Source organism: Drosophila santomea, chromosome 2R (genome assembly GCF_016746245.2).
Source record: "Drosophila santomea strain STO CAGO 1482 chromosome 2R, Prin_Dsan_1.1, whole genome shotgun sequence".
In the NCBI taxonomy this organism is placed as follows: Eukaryota; Metazoa; Arthropoda; class Insecta; order Diptera; family Drosophilidae; genus Drosophila; species Drosophila santomea.
In genome coordinates, this window is record NC_053017.2 from 9009834 (window position 1) to 9024865 (window position 15032).

General features: G+C 41.7%; 1 protein-coding gene and 1 non-coding gene across 5 annotated transcripts; both read left to right on the forward strand.

Moving 5' to 3' along the window:
• Window positions 1–128: 128 nt before the first annotated feature.
• On the forward strand, window positions 129–10242 carry LOC120447177 (NAD kinase). Of its 4 annotated transcripts, XM_039628636.1 has the most exons (5): window positions 1653–1838; window positions 4598–4993; window positions 8283–8660; window positions 8755–9412; window positions 9573–10242. In XM_039628636.1, exons 2-5 carry the CDS (start codon window positions 4671–4673, stop codon window positions 9858–9860), a joined length of 1647 nt encoding a protein of 548 aa, XP_039484570.1. In that variant the 5' UTR covers window positions 1653–1838; window positions 4598–4670; the 3' UTR covers window positions 9861–10242. The 4 variants fall into 4 exon arrangements, with proteins under 4 accessions (XP_039484571.1, XP_039484570.1, XP_039484573.1 ...); XM_039628637.1 differs by lacking the exons at window positions 1653–1838; window positions 4598–4993 and adding an exon at window positions 129–653; XM_039628639.1 differs by lacking the exons at window positions 1653–1838; window positions 4598–4993 and adding an exon at window positions 6390–6513.
• A 1164-nt stretch (window positions 10243–11406) lies between these two features.
• On the forward strand, window positions 11407–11479 carry Trnak-cuu. The gene has a single exon. It is a non-coding gene; the product is annotated as a tRNA-Lys (tRNA).
• The last annotated feature ends 3553 nt before the right edge of the window (window positions 11480–15032 follow it).

Consider the following 15032-nt stretch of genomic DNA (forward strand, 5'->3'; position numbering starts at 1 on the left):
TTTTAAGCTTATAACTTTGTAAACATATCTTAAATAAGCGTATGAGCAATTTAAACTCACGCGCCAAAGTGTGACCATCGGGTGATATATGGTGCTATGGGTATTCTTCGATTCGCGAGCAACTGCCACACTGACGGGAATTGGTGCATGAAAAAAACAAATAACATGGAACAACATTGAAACTCGCGTTCAGGAAACTGCAAATCAGGAGCTAGTCGCCGCCTAGCCTTAAATCGGGAAGTTGTCCGTCGAAAGTGGGTGTCGTCGTCGGCAGGTGCATCGCGTTTGTGGGTCAAGCTGAGGCCAACACAACACAACATAACAACACACTCACATTCGCGCACACATTGGTGCGCAGGCACACACACACACGCACACATACCCAGCTGCAAGCAAGTGTCCAAAACAATGAAGTCCTCCAGCTCCATAACGGTTAAGGCAGCGCTAAACCCAACGTCCACCCCCTCGGCCGCCCAAACGGTGCCCAAGGCCACCGCACAGTGCAATGGATCCTACTACGACGACCACGACAATCAGCTGCTCCATGTGAACAGCGGGCGACAGGGACAAGGAGGCACTGCAGCATCCTCGGCACCGGGTCCTGGCCTCATTAACGGCACTTCCAGCGATGACCTCCGGATGCGTCTGTGGTGGTAAGTGGGCGGCCAGTGATGCCAACACCTGGTTGCGGTTTCACGTCAAATCTGGCCTTTTTATCTTTTTGCTAGCTGTGATCAGCTGTTTTATGAATTATTCGTGTTTTCAATTATGGCTTTAAACCAATTTACTTGTTCTCTAAAACAAACAAAATCTAAAGTGAAACCAGACCAATATGCTATTAAGTAATCTGTTAATTAAAAACGAACGGAGACGAAATTTGAATTGTTATCAAATGCGTACAGCCCTGTTTTGCACAGCAGAGGAAATGTACCACCTACATATGTATGTATATGTATTTATAGTATATAGTGAATAGTTGGCAATCAATTAGAGCTGCCCGGAAAACGCTTGGCTCTCGAGTGGGCCACACATGTTGTTTTTGTTTGTAATTTCCAGCGAATTTTAACTACTGTTAACACGTGTGACGAATGTGTGACATGTGCCAGATGCAGGCCACTAAAATCGATTTTTTTCACTTAAATTCCGATTTTGTACCTCTCACTTAGACGAAAAGTATAGGTTTATAGAGCTATTTAGGCCTCTGTTAACAGAGCTATACATTTATTAATGGTAACTTATTGATGAGTAATAATTTCGTGCTTAGATTGTTCTTATGACGCTGTAAAATATAAAATGAATTACGCGCTGACTGCATTCATCAATCATATGTTTGTGGAATTTGATAGCAGCAATTAACCAGCCGCTGTCCGCTGATTACATTTACATAACAGTGAGAGCACCTGTTGCTTATGAGCATACACACATGCATACATGTGCATGCATGCGACTGCATACAAATGCACATGCATGTACACATGCATGTATGCGATCGCGACGCGTGGCTGCGCTCAGCTGATTTCTCACCAGCGATGTCCGGCGAAAACCCGCCAAGCGATCTGGCCGTTCATTGTTTACAATCGCTCGTTCGGCTATTTTCGAATCGGAATCGCGCACAAGTCGTCCAATTTAATCAGCTTTTCGGCGTCCCAGCTCAGTTATCGCATATTCACCGGACAGCACGGTCGTGTTCGCTCTCTGTCCCGCCATTCAACTCACCTGTCTGTCGATCGTGGCACGTCGATTTGTCGATCGCTTTTCGTGTTGCGATTCCATTTGATTCGATTCGATTCGATTCGACTCGGTCGTTTACCTACCTGCCCGCTTGCCGCCGATCGCTGGTCAGTTTAAAAGTTTAAAGCCGCCGGATTGCTGGGAGCTTTGCCTTGGCTCGAGCTGGTGCTAAGGAGAAAATAAAACAGATTATATAACGTGTAATTAGAGCACTTTGTTGGCAGCCACTGGTTAGCGTTGTCTAGCGCAGACATGACTTGGCATTTCTGGGCTCCAAGCCCAAAGCCCCAAGCCCACTTTCGATTTCCTTCTACGGTCAGCCAGCAGCCAGCTAGCTAGCAATCCATCAGATACAGTCCAGCTTCTTGGAGGCTTTGCTAGATGGTTCTGCACTAGACTGAGCTCAAACTGAAGAATCCACTCGAGAACTGGAGGTCGAACTATACAAGTCGGGTTCTCTGTGTAGTTGCTTCACAGAAGCTTATCTCGTCAAATTAAATAAGTGGTTATCGCTAAATGTTACTACCTTGAATAGAGCACTTGTTTAAAAATCACACTTGAATTGTTACTTTGAATGGTTTAAAGTTCATAGTTTTTTCTTCCCAAAAAACAAATCTACTAGAGATCATAAAGAATTTAATAACCCAGTTCGTCTGTCACATTCATTGACTCACTTAAACAAACATTGGAGCAGTGGTTAGAGTAAATAAATCCAGAAGGGGTTAATTATTTATTCAAACCTAACCGAACGCGTGCTTTGTGGTACAAAGTTTGTTTATACAAACGAAAGTGTAGCCATGTATTTATTTCATTGGCAGGGCGCTTCGTAAAATAAATTAAACAAAATTGTTGTAAATATTGCCTTTTGGATTAGATAAATTCGGAATGGCAATTGACAATCAGCATAGCAAACAATCTCTAATACTCATAAATTATACCATCAAGATTGCAGTTTATTACTACTTAAGATAGCCATCGACTAAGCCTGGCACATTGTAAATAGCTTGATGTATTTACTTTTGAAAAGAAAATTGCTAGTTAATTGCATAATAATCTATGAAAAGTAATCGCCCTCTGTACTGAGCACATTTTAATAACAAACAAAGGTTGCGCGTGTACTATGAAAGTTAGTAGTACCTGCACTTGCAACTTTAGAACCTTTAAATTCATGACGAAAGGCGTCATTTGAATTATATCATTGCAAACCCGCGCTGACATGCACATGTAGGCACGTTGCGCCCAGGTGGTTCCACTGATCCGGAGGGGCAGTTCCCTTGTCCACTTTCCGATCCATTCAATGATAATCGCTGCAGTTAGTTGATGCCGCTGCGCATTTTGTTGCTCGGTTCGTCCGTATATTGATTAATTAATTTGTGCCCGCCGCCTATTTGTTTCAGTTTTCTTTGTGCCCATAAGTCATTTATAATTCGCTTTATGTTCCCCTCTATTGTCATAGTCCGATTACTACGGATGTAACCGGCGATTGCGACTAGGGGGCGGTGGCTTGTACCTTCCTTTGTTTGTTCTACAGGAACGTTTCAATGACTTGTGCCTACTTTTTGCTTCCTGATCTGGGCAAAAATAGAAGAGAGCGAAGGCTTTGGATCACGCGATGCTAGATTTTGATTATGCCATAACAATTGAAACGAGCGCCAAATCCAATTATTTTCTGTGGGAAGAGGTTGTGTGGTGATTAGATTGTTCTACGCCCCTAAATATAAAAATCAATTCTTGGCAAATCAGTTGAAGGATCTTGTTGCAAAAGCTTCCTCTGTTGAAGGATCTAGTGTCAAAAGCTCCCGCTGTACTGCTAGCTGTGACTTCCTAGGGCTTCAAACTTCAAGAAGTCCTCCACAGGTCCTTCCTCCGCCTGTTAAGGCCCCCATCTTATCAGGCACTCAGCAGAATCTTGGGGCGACCTCTGGTAATGAACTGCTGATGGGGCACTTTTGGAGGGAAACCGAAATGATTGGGATCTTCAAGCTCATCGCACACACGGGTCACGATTTCTAGATTAATGGCTGGCGATACTGTTATGCCCAAGTGGGTTGTTGTCTGAGAAGAGCTGCAGAGAAGTCTGTTTAATTGTGGTCTAAGTGGACGTATTCGGAGTTTGAGTTTTTTTTTGTATTATTCGTTTTTGTCTTACTCAAAGGTTGTTGACCAAACGCAAAGCGATCACGAACAAAAAAGATTTAATTATATTTCTCGTTATAAAGCTAACTGTTTGCTTGTTTAGTACGTCCGAGTTACTTTTTCGTGCGGCTTTGCCAGCGGATTTCATGCCAATTGATTTATACTTGACATCGTTATGTGGCTGAGCAGCGGGCGATAAAAGTTGGCCAAGTCCAAATCCCGCCAAACCGCCCCAATCCCCCGTTGACGGAAGCTGGCTAATGACGCATATTAGGCCTTGTGCCGCTCCTTTCTAGCCATCTCTGTTTGGCCATCTCCCTCGATTTGGGTGGCACTTGCGTCAAAGCCGGAACTACGTCTCTGGTCCGTTAGGTTGGCCAAAAAAAAGGCAAGCAAAACAAACTATTCGATTGCTAATAACACATTTATTTTGCACGAATTTCAAAAGAAACACAAAACCGGTTCGAATACGAAAACCCCAACAAAAAGTGATCGTTTTTGTTTATCAACTTTTACCACGCGCCAAAGCAGTTACCGTTTTTATATCCCACAAAAATGTATTGCATTCTTTTGTTACCAAAATTGTTAGCTTTGTTAACACCTCCAGCCAAAGGGAGCAAGGTTAACTCGCGTATTTACCATTGGCTCCAATCAGGGTCATATCAAGGGTGTGGGCTTCCCAGAAATGCCAAGCGAAATGTTTAGCTCACTTTTCCCACCCAATCTCTAGTGGCACAATGTTTTAACACCACGAATCTCCTGTGAACGTGTTGAGTGATATTCGGTAATCAAAAGACTTGAACATGACCTGCCTGTCGGACATCGACCTGGCCACCCTGCACCAGCATCGTCTGGAGGAGATCTTCAGCTACAAGCTGGCCTGGAGTGGCACTGGCCACCAGCAGACCCAGTACAATGATCTCCTCATGCACCACAATGCCTCGCTGAAGCGCCAGAGAATTATCCAGCACACGGCCAATATGGCCAGCAGCAGGGCGAAGGATGAAGCCTCCGCTGGTGACTGTGTGGCCACCAGTCCAGGCAACTTGCAGGCCAAATCCCAAGAGGAACCCGATGACGGCTACTTCGATTCCACGACCCGACGCACGCGTAGTGGCACTTGGCCGTAAGTAATCCTAACCCAACTAACCCAGTTCACGGCAACCCCAAAAAATACCGATAAGCCTATGACACAAACCAGAACAGTAAAAAAAGTTTTGAACTAGATAAAACTTTGAATATGAGTCTTTCATATTTATAATTAATAACACACTGTCCGTGAAAGACAGATAAGCCAAAAATGGAAATATATGACAGTTCAAATAAAGGTTAGAATCAAACAGAGATATTTATTTAACTAAATGAACATTAAATTTCCATTATAATTCTGTGTGATTTGTTGCTATTTGAACTGCTATTTGTTAGCTTAATTGAAAGCCAAGTAATATTCACCCAAAATATCTATTTTACTCCATGGCCTTGGTTTTTTTAAGTACGGCCATAATTAGGTCTTCAAATATAAATTTAATTAGCATCGACTAGACCTTGAGTTCTATAAATAACTCTTAGCCATTAAATTGTTTTAGAAATAAACAAATTATTGAAAATCAGAAAAAACCAATTATCGGATAAAGAACAAAAAAGACCAATTATTAATCGCAGATGACGTATTTTTGCTCAGTGGGGTTGTCTGAAAGTTATCAGGTCGTGCAGCATTTGTTCGCGGCATGTCAGCGATAAGGAGTGTTGCTGTAATCAAGTGTTTACCATGTCGCTGCTGCTTATCAGGTGTGAATAGTGTGGTGTGCATTTAGGCGCGTATTGTTTACACAGATCAAATCGGTTAATAGTACCACCCCGAACTTAGTATCAATTTCACAACAGATATTTCCTTATCAGCATGACGAAGCAAACTAATATCGGTAAATAAGGCTTGATAATAAGGCTTGAAAGAAATAAATCACGTATTTTTCAGTTTATTCATACAAGCAAACAAGTCCTTGACCTTTCTGCATAGTTCAGCGTTTGCTGCGTGTTTTCATATCCATCTTTTTTGGCCACTTTAAAACGAGTTTGTTAACACCTCGCTCATTGGTACTACGATGGCGCCGTCTGTTAATTTATGTGTAGGTTTTTTTCTTCACAAGCTACTATTTTTTTACAGTTTGTTTGGAAGAACTTGAGACGCCAGTTAGATTCGAAATCGGTGCCAGTTTGTGCTCGGCGCCGGTCATAAACCAAGAGCAACAGGTAGACATACATATGTACAGTATTGAAATATATTCAAATCGGACGAAATCGGAGTGACAGTCGTGACAGTCTACCGACCCGCCGTGCCGAAATCCAAAGGTGTGCAGGTCAGGTGGCTTTAACCGCATTTGCATGGCTTGTCTGGACGGCAAATCGATTATACATATAGTAGACCCCTCATTAAAGCCCTCGGGAAATTGAAAATGAACCGGACTTTTGGCTTACGATATGCCAGTGAATTTACAAATTTTTACCCCATTGTCATGCTGACGTCGCATGGGGAATTAAGTGTCTTCTTGTGTCGACTGCTTCTTTCACCTGGAAACTTAGTTTAGTCTGTATACAGTAGCGATCGAACAAGTGCGTTTAGCGGGCATTCACTGTGGAACATGTCGCGTAAGTGAAGAAATCAATCTGAATTTCCCCAGAAGTCGTTATCGTGATTAAGTCGTTGGCGAAACAAGATCACCTTCTGTCACCACATCCTCCTGCCTCAGAACGAATGCGAATGAGTCATCTTAACGTCATTTTCTTGACGTGCTCCTTTCGCCCAAGTTTTAGTCGTTGTGCCTTGTCTTAAAGTGAGTCAGTTCCTATTTTTATAATCACAATGGGATTATCTCCGTGATTGATTGATGAAATAAGTGCACTGCGATTAAATTATGTTGTGAACGATAAGTAAAGTAGGCGGCGAATTGTGGACTGCATCGATCTATTAAAACGTGTTTAAATGATTGTTTTAGCACCTTCAATTATCTTATGTTTCTGTTTGTGGGTTTTAATGCTTCCTAAAGATTATTTTATTTAGATTTTATAATTTTGTTATAAATATTAATAAGTGATAAAAACCATCAACTTTGTGCATATGATTGAAATTCTAATGTAGTTAGAGCAATTATTGCTTCTATATCGGTATGTATCCTTTGTAAAAAAGGAAGTGCAATTAAGTAGGGTATATGTATATCTGGCTGTCTGTTTCGTAACCCAATGCACCCCATTGCTCTGCATCCACGGTGCCCATGGTGCAGTGGTCCAGTTCCTGCTAGGCTATCCTTCGGCTCATTGGCTCACTTTGTGGCTCTTTATGCTGAGTCACTGCGAATTAGCACATCAATCAAACCCGCTAGCAGCACCCCAGCACACTCACACACACTCGCACTCGCACGCACAGAGTTTAACAGCAGAACAATAAGAATATTGCTCTCACACACACTTCTTCTTCGTGAATCCTTTAAAGGACTTTCCGAGGTCCTCCGAGGCTTTCGGAGGTCCCTGTAATTCATTATAAGAAAGCTGTGAAACCATGTGATTTTTGAACACGTTAAAAATCATAACACAATAACAATTACATTTTTTAAGATTACATTAAAATTAATTGTTTTTCTTATTTTATTATTTAATAATTTTAAATTATGAGTCACAATTTTAATTACATGGTTTCATTTACTTGTTGATGGATTTATGTGCTCTTATTATTATTATGTAAATTAGCTGTCCAAATAAATTAAATACAACGCTTAAAGGGAACACAATTTAAAAGAATTTTAAAAATTGTATTTCTCAAAATTCAGAAAAAGAGAGAGAGAGAGAGAGAGAGAAAAACAAGCTTGCTCAATCTTAAGAACTTAACATGAGATTAACATGCAGTCAACAGCTAAGAGCGTTTCTCTTTCGCGCTCTTCGGTTCGCTGTTGGCATGTGCAATTCCTGTTTGTTTGGGCCGCAGAATCAACAAGTTTATTTGCGCTGCTACGTGTTGTTGTAATGAAAACAAAAATATAAATTCATTATACACATACCTTTATTTTGTGTTTTCGAACACCAAATTGGCCTGTCAGTGATTTTGTAACCTTCGAACGAGCAGCAGTCGCGCTCGCATCGGAATTTCCATTTTCAACAAGTTTGTGTGTTGAGCACCACCAAGTACCTGTCTATAAAACGATAATAAAAAGGGCGTGACCATCCAAAATAGCTAAGAACCTGGCGTTATGCAGCACCAAAAGTTAAGACTAGCTTCGGCCTTGCAGCGCCAGATTTCCGAGGCTGAGGAGCAACAGGTGACCCCAGTGGCGCCCGATCCGCGTATTTTGAGGTGTACTCTTAGTGCCACACTCATTCCTTGTGTATCTTATATATAATGCGATTCTTCGTTTGATTACTTCCAGGCGCACTAGAAGTCTGAATGCTCCGTCGCCATTCCAGCATTTCGGGCCATGTGGTCGCATTATGAAGAACTCCGCCATGGTGATGCAGATTCAGGATCCGGCCAGCCAGCGTTTGACCTGGTACAAGCCACCTCTCACCGTCCTCGTGATCAAGAAGAAGGACTCCCAGGTCCTGCCGCCCTTTGTTCAGCTGGTGGAATGGCTGGTGCAGGAGAAGCACATGGTCGTCTGGGTGGAGTCCGCTGTCCTTGAGGACAAGCTGCTGCGGGATGACGTTAAGCTGGAGCAGGAGAGCTCCAAGTTCCAGAAAGTGCACGGACAGTACGCCGGCGTTAGAGCTCGTTTCCTGGCACTCCGTGAAAAGCTAGTGACCTTCAAGTGAGTATGACTACATAGCTTATTGTATTGTTTGGTACTGAAAGTAGTTTTCTCAGATAAACTAATTTTGTGAATTCATTTTCCAAATCCCCAGAGATGGCCGCGATGACCTGACCGATCGGATTGACTTTATCGTCTGCCTGGGCGGCGATGGCACTCTACTGTATGCCTCCCAGCTGTTCCAGCAATCTGTCCCACCGGTGATGGCCTTCTATCTGGGCTCCCTTGGCTTTCTTACGCCCTTCCAGTGCGACAACTTCCAGGAACAAGTGACCAATGTCCTGGAGGGCCATGCGGCTCTAACGCTACGTAGTCGCCTGCGTTGCTCCATCCACCGCAAGGGCGAACGCCGCAAGGAGTCGCTGCTGCACTCGGTGGGTGGCAATCTCCTGATACCCAGTTTCCAGAGACAGCTCAACTACGTGGAGCTCAACAACGGACAAACAGGAAAAGCTGGCTGCAATAATAACAATGGCCACAACAATAGCATCCTGGTGCTCAACGAGGTGGTCATCAACCGAGGACCCTCGCCGTACCTGAGCAACATTGATATCTTCTTGGACGGCAAATACATTACGTCGGTGCAGGGCGATGGCCTGATCGTTTCGACGCCCACGGGAAGCACGGCATATGCAGCGGCAGCCGGTGCCTCCATGATCCATCCCTCCGTGCCGGCCATTTTGGTGACGCCCATCTGCCCGCACTCGCTGAGCTTCAGGCCCATTGTGGTGCCCGCTGGAGTTGAGCTAAAGGTGGGTTTGAAACATTGTATGCTTTAATTAAGAAACTTTTTATGACAAGCAAATTACTGCGGACTTTGGCTGTCTAGATCGTGAATAACAAATTATATTTATTTTGTAATCAACTTGTTTAAGAAGCTCGACAACTAACAGCTCTCCCTTCACCTTCCAGATATCAATTTCACCCGATAGCCGCAACACATCACGCGTCTCCTTCGACGGACGCAACGACCAGGAGCTGAACCACGGGGACAGCCTGCGAGTGACCACCTCAATCTATCCCGTACCCAGCATTTGCTCCCAGGACCAAATCTCCGATTGGTTTGACTCTCTGGCCGAGGGTCTGCACTGGAATGTCCGCAAGCGGCAGAAGTGCCTTGATGAGCTGTCGGACCTTACCGCTTCGGGGTCGGAGGACACGCTCGATGATTTTGACAATCTTCAGATCTACGATGCGTAATGGCACCCAACCCAATCGCAGTTTGTTAGCGTGGCCAATTAGACTAGTTGTAGTCGTAGTTCTTAGGGCTTGTGTGCTAGTGTGCAATTTGGTAGGCTTAATACTGTAGGGAAAATACTCTGTTGTACTATATACACTTTAAGTCGCTTGGTTGAAATGTTAAATGTTAATTGATTCCGATCGCAATGTTTGCTTAAGCTAGACATATTCTGTTGATTCTTGTGAACAAAAAAAAACAGCTTACGCTTAGCTCTTAGGTTTTTATTATTACATAGCATACGATTAATTGCGTAGAGTGCTAAGTACTTAAGCTGACTCGCGTTATCTGTACAATTCGATGGAGGTAATAAAAACTGTATTATTTACTTAAAGCGCCACAAAATCCACTTCCCTTCTATTTTTGTTTGGTTTTGTTTTGGCGCAACAGGCAAATAAAAATGCAATTAACTAGATAAGTAGAGGGTAGAAATGGTCGGTACAGAAGCAATCCGCAAGGACACTTAAGGCGACAAGGCTTTTATGGAGGGAAAACTAATGGCTCGGCAATTGGTCAATGTCCAGAAAGCTAACTGGGAAGATGGATTGTGTGGGGAAAGGAGTGCACATTAATCACAAAATCACTAAAGGATTCTAAGCAAGAATTTCTAACGGATTGAGTATGGTTTTCAGATTATAACCAAGTACATCTCTAAAGTGCTGGCCTAAAAGTAAGTTAAAGGCAGATAAAAATCTGCACAGTGGTGAATGATTATAATGTTGTAGCTGGCCGAAAACAAGACTTTCCTAAGTGTAAAAGCCGCACCATAAATCAAAAGCATAAAATAAAAGCTGGCAATAAATGTGACTAGAAGTGTTCTATGCCACCACACCCTCTAAATGCTCGTCCGAGTGTGTGTACGTGCGAAGTGCGTTTATTATCAATTTCCACGCTTTTCCCCGGCGCCTTTCCACTGCTCACTGGGCGAGCAACAAGTGAGGAGCCGAGTGATTTCCACAGCTTCCTACCGCTTCGGCATTTCCCTCTGACTGGCGGATAAAAGCAATGCGTACTATCCGTGCCATCTGATTGGTCGTCCTTGGCCACGCCTCCTTTTTGGACACTGCGCAGGACTAGTCATCTGCCTCAATTACATGCTGGTTCCTCTAAGTGAACGAAATGGCTGAAAGGACATTAATTTAATTTTTCTTTTATTCGTAAGCCGCCTTAAATGGGTTGTTCTATATTCTGGCTTAAACCCGCCTAATTAGGCCAGATAAAAACCACTATCATTTAAATGCATTTTATTACATAAAATGTGTTTTGGAAATTAAAGAACATCAATATACATACTATCAACAACGATAAATTATTGAATTTATTAGTGATCTATACAAGCTAGCATTGAAAGCCTTAATTTGTAGTTGTATAATAATTTCTCTAATAGTTTTAGGTAACAACTTAAAATAGCTTTTAAGCATTTTCAAAAATGATCTTTCTGAAAATTCTATAAATATCTACTTACCATGGCGTATTTGTTACAAGTTATCCGAACTCAGGTGTACAAGTGCCCGGCTAGCTCAGTCGGTAGAGCATGAGACTCTTAATCTCAGGGTCGTGGGTTCGAGCCCCACGTTGGGCGAAACACTTTTTTATTTAATTAATTTTATTTTAGTTTTTTAAAATCAGAAAATTATATTTTATCCAATATTTTTCTATAAGTATTCAATTGGCATTTATTATGCAATTGGGGTGCAAACGTTTTTTATTGCTCCATAAGGATTGATAAATTGTATAGGTATCTAAACTAATGTATACGATGGGAAACTCTATATATAGATGGCTCAATGTATAATATACAAGAATATTCTTTCAAATTTAATTTTAGAAAACAAAAATCGATAAAAATTTAATACTACATACATATGTATATACGACACACTAGATCTAAAGATCATATCCTATATCCCTTACGTCCTTTTCTACATTTTAGGTCGTTTTAAGTTTAAAATAAATTAAAATATTTTCCCCAAATCAAGCAAAAATCCCTTTAATCAGCCAGTCAGCTATTCACTTTCACTGGCTCTGAAGAGAAGCCCCATTCTGCATAGCCAAAGCCTTTTCGTTCGGCTGCAATATAAAAACGCAATAATAAATTCAAAATATTTGCGGAATTTTCTAATGAAGTCGGGCTCATTCTGCACTAAGACAAATGCCGAGCGGAAAAGGCGAACTGAACTATGCGAAAGCAGGAGCAAAGATGCTGAAGATGATGTGGCACGTGTTGATATTCCAATTGAATGCCACCAAATATGCGGCACCCAAACAGGACGCGGCGTATCATCCCCAGTCCATGGGGAATTGGAAAATATATCTCCACCACAGGCATACCCACACGAACCGGGTGACATTTGAACTTTGGCTGGGGAATTACTGGCACCCGTCCTTTTAAATAGATTTCGCAAATGCTAATGACAGCTCGAGCTCGAGGATTGTGTGTAGCATGTCAAAACAAAAGGAAATTAAACATTTGCGGCCGAATAGGTTTTCCGGTTTCCTTTCTCTCTCCACTTTTATTATATTCAATTGTGATAAAAACTTGACCACAGAGGCCAGAGATTTCCATCGGAGTGACCCGCATCAGTTCTACAGCCACATTCGTCATAGATTTAACCCCCAGAATATATGGTATATAGCATATGAAGTTAAGCTGTCATATGTGGCAAATTCCATTTGTCAGGCCCGAAAAACCGAAACGGGCCTTTTTAGCCCCATTTTAATCCGCTCCCAAAAGCATTTCTGCATTTATTTTATTATTTAATGCCATCAGTCCTGGTCGATTTCTAGTCCATTAACTTTGAAGTTATTTTGGCGTCGCCACTTTAACACTTCGATGGAACTCTCCACCTTTTTTTATAGCTCCATTGTAGTTGTTGCCGCCAGTGCTATTTTCCCCCGATTTTCCATCGAACACTTTTACACAAAGCATGTGCTTGAAATCGATTTGTGAGTGCGATGGCATGGTTATACCCGTTACTCGTAGAGTAAAAGGGTATACTAGATTCGTTGAAAAGTATGTAACAGGCAGAAGGAAGCGTTTCCGACCATATAAAGTATATATATTCTTGATCAGGATCAATAGTCGAGTCGATCTGGCCATGTCCGTCTGTCCGTCCGTCTGTCTGTCCGTCTGTCCGTCTGTCCGTCTGTCCGTCTGTCCGTATGAACGTCGAGATCTCAGGAACTACAAAAGCTAGAAAGTTGAGATTAAGTATACAGACTCCAGGGACATAGACGCAGCGCAAGTTTGTCGATTCATGTTGCCACGCCCACTCTAACGCCCACAAACCGCCCAAAACTGCCACGCCCACACTTTTGAAAAATGTTTTGAAATTTTTTCATTTTTGTATTAGTCTTCTAATTTTCTATCGATTTACCAAAAAACTTTTTGCCACGCCCACTATAACGCCTACAAACCGCAAAAAACTGTGTTTAAGACTCTCCTTCTCCCTTCCACTAGCTGAGTAACGGGTATCAGATAGTCGGGGAACTCGACTATAGCGTTCTCTCTTGTTTTGTATTGGTTTTGGTTTTCTTTTTAAGTCCAGGGAAATGTCTTCGTTTAGCGGCGTGCAATTAAAGGCTGGGCTACTTAAGTTAAAGTTAAGAAGCATTACAACATTAAGATTAATTAAATGGGATTTCTTATGAAGACTTCATTATATTAGCAAGCATGCACAATTTTAAATACAAATTTTAAGTTGGGTTTTTATTAATAAGTAAGTATGTTCAAAAGATGCTGATATATTTGTATATTTTTCATTTCATTTAAGGTCAGTAAACTGTTTATATGGACCAACTCATACTTTAGGAATGTACATAGGAAACCTGATGCTTGTTTTACTCATTTGTTAAAACTTCTTTGGAATCAAAACTACCTAGAAGTAGTTTTTTTTTCGAAATCAAGGTGATACCCATACCCATTTTTAACCGCTTGAGCCGTTCAATATGTTTATGTTTTTTACCATCTGCTCTATACATTCTATTTCATTTCGTTGTGGATGCCTGGCATAATATCTTGACTTCCATATGCAAATTTCGGACCCTAGACGTGATCGCCAAAGCTACACCATCATTTTAATACCTATAAATATTTCTGGGCCCGTCATCCAACTCCGTTGGCTTCTGCCTCTTTCCCAATCTTCGATTCAGTCGCGTGTCGTTTTCCAATCGCAGCGGTCTTTGTATCTGCGCATCCGTATCTTTATCTGTCTTTTGGCATTCGTCGCGTGTTTCATCCGGCTAGCTGCATAAACTTACAAAAGCTTAAATGAATTAATTGAAGCGGCCTATGACTAAATGTAAGTTTACTCGTTCGGGTTCACCTCGAAAATCCATCAGGTGGTTTTATCCACAAACTGTCTGCCGCCAGCGAAATTCCACCGGAAATTGGATAAATCAGTGCATCAACACGTTTGAATTCACATTTCCCATAAGACCAATGTCCTAGGGGATATGCAATACACCTGTTACACCTTCGCCTGGCAAAAAAAACGCAAATTGTGACCTCGTTATGCGAAAATAAGGGTCGTGTGCGACTTAAAGATGTTTTTCTTGTTGTCGTGAGATGATGATGCTGTGAAAAAGGCGGGAAATACCAAACTATGCAATGAAATACTGTCGTGTGTCTAAAATATGTGACTTTGTGATTTAGTGACTGGAATAAATATAATATGGTAAATTATTTAGAAAGCGCTTTGGCAGATAAGTGATATAAAGATTTGGAAGTTGAGTAGATGTATAGATTACAATGAATTTGTAAGATCTTGGCGAATACTTTGAACCGGTTTATTAAATACTACCTCAAATATTAATGAAACGAAGCAACTGAAATTTAAGTAACATATATTTTCAAAGCAAAATAACAATCGGTTCCTATAAATTAAAAATTCGTTCCACCGAATACCCCATTTTCGCTGCCCTTAAAGACTTTCAGTATTTGACTTTGGCCAAATGCGAAGCCCATTGAAGATGTCCTTTCTTGTTCCCAAAAATTGAGTTGCCACTTGGGAAGCGAAAATCAATTAGGCATAATATGCGAGTACCGCCCCTCTCCATTTCCATAGATATATGTGTATTTATGTACATATTTATATGGCAGGCAACCCCGAAATGCGTTGCATACTTACAGGCGT